The following is an 8,131-nucleotide window of genomic DNA, read 5'->3' as shown; positions in this document are numbered from 1 at the left end:
GGGGGCATTTTCGTCCTCCCCCCCTTCCCCCAGGGCGGCAGGTGGTGCAGTATGGCAAAATCCTCCCTGTTCTGTGGTATGGCTACAGGGCTACAGCCCTCATTGGGCGGACTGTTGACAGTGTAGCCTCCACAGTACTGCACGCAGCTTCTGAAATGGACTACAGGCGTTGCTCGCGTGCCGTTTCGCGCACCGTCCTTTGCGTTCTTCCCCCCTCTCAGCGGTCAGCTTGTGGTTTTAGATTGGGTCGCTTCGGCATTCTTGTTGCACGGCAGTCTCGGCATTTGGCCGCTTTTCTCACTGCCCTGCACTCGCTTCGCACCCCATTTTACACTAGCACTGCGTCCAAACGTGTCTGAGCGCCTGGAGTTCCAATTTCTCGGGTGACGTCAGACCATAGCTGCGGCGGCCGCCGCCACCTCGGGCCTCGGCTTCCCCAACGCGGTTGATTGGCTGCCGGTGCTCGCACCCCGCTAACCTTTTCTTCCCCAGTTTGCGCCTTCTCCTTCCGTTCACGAAACGACGCCGGTCGCTTTCCGCAGACATAGGCCTATTGCTAACAGAATAAAGAAAAAGCTTTCTCGTACCACAACGATAGTCTAACATGGATAGTGTAGCATGTGGGCAAGATTCTTCATGCTTATTGGCTTTGTCTAAGCACAGCCATGAACATGACTGGCTAATTATATATAAAAAAAAAACTTTGCCGAACTTTTGATTTATGTCAAGTTCTGGTGCCAGCATATCGCAAGCCATTTATAACTTTGCCTGCAAGAGAAAAATAGTACAAGAGAAATTGTGGGCCGAGAAATGTGCATCCCACAGCCGAATTCTGTTATACCTTCATAGAACAAAACCATCCCTATTTGGTTGAACGGAAGCCCGGGTTCATTACAGTGACACGCTTTTTGTGTTTAGACTGGGGATTTGATACATTTTACTCAAGTGATATGTTCAGGCGTCGGTGGCAATTATCTTGATATACTGGATACAGCTGGCCAGAACATTTACAGAATAATCCACCCAGCTACACTACTGTTCTTTATTTCATGCTGTAAGAAGTCAAACTAATGCGGCTCAAGAATAAAAAAGCTAATATACCAAGAAAAATGGACAAGAAGCCATACGGGCGTAAAAAGCATTAATTAATGTGCATTTCATAGATAAAATTTCAAAATTAATTTTTTATTCCTGTTGTACAAAATGTTATGGCCTTCTTTGTCTTGTCCCATATCTCCCTATCGTAAAGTCTGCCGTCACGCATAGCGCTTGGCATAAAATGAAGTACAATGAGGTATAAAACGTTCTTTACTCACGCGTGCTCTTGGCACATTGTGAGTCGATCACCAAAATGCTGGGCATGCTACAATTTAACATTGGGCCGCATAAGTACCATTAACCCGAATGGGCGCGTGGCTTGAAGAGCTCAAACGTAGCGTTCTTTCTATTTTGCCATTCAGGTTACGGGCAAAGGACGTTGGAAGGCTTTATTACATGGAGTGCAAAGCTGCACTTCAAGAAAGGTTATCTGTAGAAACTTTTGCTCTGGGGTTTGGCGACGTGGACTAGCTGAACAGCATCTATCTGATTTGAATTAAACCCCTAGCGCTTTTCGACACACAGCTGCCGTATCCCTGGGCTCGGCAAAAAATAAAAGGCTCAGTATTTCAGCAGTCAAGCAAATGGCTGATTGTTGTTATTAGCTAGGGTGGAATATTGACGGGACCTGTGGTGCAGTGCAAATGGGAGATGTAAAAACTGGTCAACTGAGGTGACACAATTAGATGTTCGACATGGCAAGGCATCGAAAAATGAAGGAATTTTAAAAACAAAAAGCGCGAAGGGACAGCTAACAGTGTTTTGTGGAGTGCATGCTCTCGAGCTTGTATGAAAGCAACCACAAGAAATTTCTAAATAAATTCAGGGAAATAATTTTAATTTGGCACTTAACTTTCTGGAATCTGAAAAATGTGCCTTAGAATGTTCGCAAACTGCTATGCTCCTTTGATTCCCTGCGAAAGCCCTATCAGGATTGACCAGTGGCCAAGGCCCCAGCCATCACCACCGAACATGAAATTGACATTGCAATGAAAATAATGAGCAGCAGAAATGCTGCAGCAGCAGATCATGGTATTCCTGTACATCTACTAATAGATGGAGGTAGAAAAACAGATGTATCGCGACCGTAAAGTTACTGGTTTGCCATGAAAAATTCCTAAGTAAATTTAGCCACAGGAAAAAAATAAGTAAGAGAGCTACACAATTATATCCCTGTGATGTCCTACTGCATATTTTAATCTGCAATAAAGACCCTATCTTCAGTATACAATAAGGATCCTACCTACCAAAATAATAATATAACCAGACTAAACCCTTACAACTTAGCAAAGCATGTTGTTGGGCTAGTTGGTTCTTCATACTTAGATGCAAAACTATGCAAACGGATGGGGCAGCGCTCGTCCTTGTCTCTTCTTTTTCGCTGTCCCATCCGTGTGCTGTTTTATGCCTTACAACTTACAAAAAGAAGTACCAAGTTAAATGGTAAATGTCCTGTGTATGCCATCAATCAGGCAGCCGAGCAATCAACAAAATGCAATTCAGATGTCTGTACATAGCCTCCATAGGGTACACAAGAAAAAATTTTATTTACTGGAAGCTTCAGTTTTAATCAATGGAAATTTTAATAACCGTAGAATGTCCAAGTGTCAACGTTTTAACACGTTCAAAACCCTGGTGGTCAAAATTAATTTGGCGCCATCCATTATGGTGTGCCTCATAGCTCTGGTGCAGCTTCAGTGCATAAAACCCCCCAAAATATGAATTTTTGAGCTCAGGGGACTTGTACCTCTTTGGAGGACACATGCAAACAAATGTACAGGCACAACAGTCCTCTCCAATAAGAATCAGAAGCTCCACGTTTGAAGCTGCATCAAGCAAGAGGCCTCATCCCTCCAAAGCTTAACAGGAAAACCAGTGCAAAAAAAAAAAAAAAAAGAAAAAAGAAACAAGGTCTAACAGTTGAGGGAAACACAAACGAGTGCTGACAAATAATAACTGAGCACACTTACTGGGGCACGAAAATAAATGCGTTTTTACAAACAAGAACAACAAGAAACACAGACACCCCGAAGCTAACTAGTTTTCCACAAACAAAAACGGAACAAGAAACGCAGAAACCCCAAAACTAACTAGTAATATGGATGCAATTGTACTGTGCAGTCGCTACTTTTACATATCGTTCCCTCGTTCACCCCTTCAAGTACCGTATCTCCTTCCCTGTTAAGGCCACCGATGGCATACTAATGCACTTATTGTCCCTCACAGCTATCCCGAGTGCGTCACAGATTTCTTGCGTGCGGGCATCATTGTATATCTTTATAATGGCACAGTTTTCAGTGAAGAGCAGCGCCCGCATGATGCGCAACATGTAAGAGTGTAGAGGCTGTGTGGCGTAATAGCGTCCATTTTACTAGTTAGTTTTGGAGTTCCTGTGTTTCTCGTTCTGTTTGTCTTTGTGAAAAATGTGTTTATTTGCATGCCACAATAAACGTGCTCAGTTGTTTTGCAGCGCTCATATGTTTCCCTTGACTGTTGGTCCTTGTTCTTTTTTTTTTTTTGCACTGTTTTCCTGTTCAGAGTGAACCAAGCGGGCCCACTGCAGACATTGATTCCTCCAAAGCTATTTAGAAGGCTTGTTAAGAAGATCTATTGGGAAGTTTGACAAGACTCAACTGGATATGAGTGCTCAGGGAATGTTTGAGAGATATGCAGGACACTGTTTTATTCTGAAAGTCTAGAAATAACCTGAAAAAGGAATGGTTCACAACTGCCATAGGAAAGGCATTATACCCAACCAGTAAGGCAGCCTTTCAATTAAAGGAATGAAATAGTACCACAGGAAGTCAAATATGATCACCATGTTGGGCAAGGTGTCAGTGCTAATCTGAACAATGAGGAAGAAACCAGGCATATGTAGTGGATGGGGAACATTTGGGAGCCACTCTCAAATAGTTTATTACCTGTCACTAGAAAGGATGGCACTCTACAACCCACATGACTAATTTACAGCAAAAAGGTTTGGTGTGTTACTAGGCAGTGGTGGTGGTGATAGGAGGTAGTTCAAAGATTGGGGGTACTACAGAACATAGCAGAAAAAAATAGTACTCTAGACGAAGTGATAAGATGAAAAGAATTCAGGCGGAAGACTGGATTTGGCTGGCACAGGGTAGAAGTTTGTAAAAGTGCTTGGGAGAGGCACTACTACAGTATTGGGCATTCAACAGTTGCTGCTGCTGATGATGATGATAATAATGGTGGTGGTGGTGATAAGGTGAGCAGCTCTGCGACTGCCTCTGCTGGGGGCCTGTCTTGAAACTGGTGCATAATGGTCAATGTGGTACACCAAAATGACTCTGACGGCCACAGTTGGCCTCGTTGCAAGACCATGGTAGCGTTAGGCCAGAAAAGAAGGTAAAAGTGATTGGGCAGTTTAAATTACAAACATAACTGACAAGAGGAAATAAAATCATCCTTCTAACTATGATGAGGTGACCTAAATGTGAATGGGTTTGGTTGAACAACCTCTGAACATGATACGGCACTATGAGCGCTCAGTAATAGCTTGTGCGCGCTATGCACCCAGTTTTCCCAGTAGTTATACTTCAAGAACAGTCGTGTTTAATCCCTCAGATAGCATCTGAAACCTCACAGCCATCTTGCAAGTACATAAGTAGTTATTTTTGACACATTGAATGCCAGCTGTCAATGTGTTTGTAGAGAGTGTCGGCAAAATGGGCTACCCTGCTCTCTCTGCTTCTGCTGATTAAAACAACCAATCCTTCAGTTGCATTTAAATACCTCGTGCATGCACTACACATGGCTTCCAAGCAACTGGTCATTCAGTGTGCAGATATCGCACTGTAAAATAGCGAGCATGGCACAGTTCTTTTCATATACCTTCGGGCATGTGGTATTCCATACATCACAACATAGGCTAAGCTGAGCAATGAAAAACAACAAAACAAACAAACAAAAAATGAAGCACATGCTGCCTCTTTCTTCTTTCTCAGCTTCATCCCAAATTCTGCACACCCATTCCCACAGCATACATGAGAGCTCTGGGAAGTCAAAAATGACAGGCACCAGTGTCGAGTAAACAGTTGCAGCAGCAGTAGTCGGGCTCCTCCCACTGCCTGCTGTGGCACTCTTTTATTGCCCCCCCCCCCCCCCCCCCCCTTTCCCCCCCTACCCTTAGGTGGTCAGTTGTGCTGAGCCAGCTGCTTGAGCAGCTGCCTACGGCGCTTCTCCAGCTCCTCTTCACTGACATCGCTGTCCGATGTCCACTGCTGCAAAGAGGAGGAGGCTGCTCAGATTTCAGCCACGGTGGCTGCAAAGCACCACTCGACAGGGACAAGAGGACTGTACCCATGGTGTAGCACTTTAGTGCTTTGCAACAGTGAATCTTTTGGAGTACGAGGTTGTAGCAAGCCCCCTTTGACAAAAAGCAGCCAAAGTCTTTACGTTTATACTAGCTCTAAATGAAGGAGTACTTTATTCAGACTTTGCCCACAAGCCATACGATAAAGTGTCCAAAAATTTAGCTCTCCACCACACCAAAGTGCAGTAAAAGCTTGTCAATTCGAACTGTGAGAGGACACCATCTCTGTTCAAATTAATGAAAGTTCAAACTAATGAAAGTGAACACTAACAACCGTACACTGTAATTGGGAAGCAGTACGGCATGTCAACACTTCGATGCTTGAAAATGTCCATCACTGTCAGCTGCCTTTTGTCCCTAAAGGCAACAGCCAGCACGTTTTGCTCTACCAAACGAATGCAGTCGAAAGTCTCTTTGCCTTCTTTAAAACTAAAGACGACACAAGTGGAATTTCATTAGCTATGATTTCTGAACGGATGGCCGCACTATGCTTTGTCCTCGTACTCCTTGCCGTCATTGGGAGTGACAGGTTCTGCAGTTCTGACCTGAGATACACATGATCACATGATGCCCTCACCTGTGAGCACTGTACTTGCACACCACTGTACTTGCGTGCTCATCGACATAGTTCGCACAGAATGCGTCATCCAAAATGTCCACCATGCGGGACTTAGATTAGTTTTGCCCTATTTTGCCTTCTCCATTCTACGCAGCCTTGAGTGCAGGCAAAGGGGGCGTTTCTCTGGCCGTGTGCCAGGCACCAAGGTGCGGGCGCAGTGGTGCGTAGTTCGAGTTATCCGTAGCGGAACCTACTTGAGTTCGACCAGTGGGCTCCCTTTATACGTAGACTTCTATGGAGACTTGGCTGGACTAAATTGTACAGTTTGAATTACCCATAAATTCGACCATTAAATTTCAAATTAATGAGCTTTCACTGTAGTTCTCGGACAGAGTTACTGCATATCTGCAGCCTGACACATAACACTCCTTCCACTGATATGATTTATGCTTGTGCGACTAGTGTGACCAACTATTCTGCAATTTGCATTTTTGCATTCGGAGTCACAGCTCCACATCCCACACTCTTATGCACGAATTGTGCGACACCCATTGTATGCCAAGCAGCACATTTACAACCATAAAAATAAGCAGTAAGGCACTGTTAGCACTGTAAAAAGAAAAGAAAAAAGAAAACCATAAGCAAGGCATAGTGATGGACAGAGAGGCGAATACATAAAAACAGTGCTGGCAAAAGAGATAGTACACATAACAGCAAGTGTCCTTGCTACAAAAGCATTTCTACCCTTTGGATGTAGAAGTATACATTAAGATTACGAAACGCAATGCACCTTTGCAGTCAAACCTAACGGGAGCAAATGTTAAACCTGCTTTTGGTGCACTCCCTCCAAAGGAACAACAGTTATAGTGCCGAGTAAAGGAAAAATGCTCCCCCTTCCCTCACGTGAGCATGTTAGTGGAATACTGTCCTCCTGGGCTTACAACACAAGGAAGATGACATAACAAAACCAGCTCGTCCAGTCTTTTGCACCCTAGGCCAGCATTCTTGCAGCTAGAAGAAAGCGCTTGTTCTCTCAACACATAACGGTCCTCCTTGTCCCCGTGAAGTCGTGCTTTACTATGGCCACTCTAAGTGGTGCCACAACTACTCGAGCAATGAAATTACGAGGACCGAGCATGCGAACGCAACTGCACGATAGAGCAAAGGAAGTGCAAATGCTTACCCTCAGCCATGCTTGGGGGGGAAAAAGGAAATTTTGAACTAAGTGGCCGCACCCTTCCACAATCTCAAAGCACGTTAAACATGCACAGGTATGGCTGTGGCTATTGCAAACAAGCAGGGGGCGGTTCCATGCAGGTAAGTAGGTCACAAGCTAACCATTAGGTAGTTAGTGTGCAACTGGAAGTATTTCAAGCAAGACGCCTAAAGAAACCTTGAAAACTGGGGGGGAGCGTGCAAGTGTTGCTCACTTTTTGGTCCAGTTCGCCTTCTTCGCGAGCGCTGCTGCTGCGACGGCTGCGGCCAGCCGCTGGCGCCGCGGGCGCTGGGGCAGTCGGCTGGGCTGGCGCTGCCGGGGGCGGGGGCTGTGGTGACCTGCGGCTCTTCTTCTTTTCTCGACGCTCAGACTCGGAGTCCGATGACGCCTGCGCATGCCAAACAAGGCCCTTGTAGGACGTCTGGGAAAAAACTAGATGGTCTTCAGCATGTCAGTACGGGTCCATAATGGGCTATTTATTCTTGGTGTAGTGGAGTAATACAGCGGCTTGTGCCTGCTAATGTTTATTTCTATTGATATCGAAAAATGGCCAATATGCAGCATCAAAATTGAGAAACAAACCAACCTTGTTATTGCATTGGTCACATGGCTCACAATACGGTACTGTGCTTATACTTGCTAAAATGTTTCTCACCTCCACGCTGGTGACATACTAGCGGCACTGCGCATTGCGTGCATAGTCAAAAAGAACAGTCACAGTTACAGACCTCGGCTCATGTTTTGTTCACTTTCCAATGAGTTTTCACAGGAAGCTAACCCCCAATACAATAAAACTGATTCCCAGAATACAAAGACTGAATAACAGTTAGCAATTTGTGACAACCTATTATTGCCATTTATTGTCGGAGGGGCAGGCAAGGATCCTGGAGCCACTGTTTACAGTAAATAGGGCAGGAGG

General features: G+C 45.0%; 1 protein-coding gene across 2 annotated transcripts in view; it reads right to left on the bottom strand.

Moving 5' to 3' along the window:
- Positions 1-5,235: 5,235 nt before the first annotated feature.
- The window catches only part of Prp40 (pre-mRNA processing factor 40), a 63,390-nt gene continuing 60,494 nt past the window's right edge, over positions 5,236-8,131 (bottom strand). Inside the window, exons 20-21 of one of the 2 annotated variants that reach the window (XM_077699776.1) lie at positions 7,427-7,600; positions 5,236-5,345 (exon numbers count right to left, since the gene is read on the bottom strand). In XM_077699776.1, coding sequence (XP_077555902.1) covers positions 5,259-5,345; positions 7,427-7,600 — 261 coding nt within the window. In that variant the 3' untranslated portion in view covers positions 5,236-5,258. The remainder of the gene's footprint in view (positions 5,346-7,426; positions 7,601-8,131) is intronic. The other variant, XM_077699777.1, reaches the window with a different exon arrangement.

This window comes from Haemaphysalis longicornis, unplaced genomic scaffold (genome assembly GCF_048455015.1).
Source record: "Haemaphysalis longicornis isolate Haplotype H1 unplaced genomic scaffold, Haemaphysalis longicornis Haplotype H1 scaffold_2, whole genome shotgun sequence".
NCBI classification, from domain to species: Eukaryota; Metazoa; Arthropoda; class Arachnida; order Ixodida; family Ixodidae; genus Haemaphysalis; species Haemaphysalis longicornis.
This window is presented reverse-complemented; position numbering and strand designations above follow the sequence as displayed.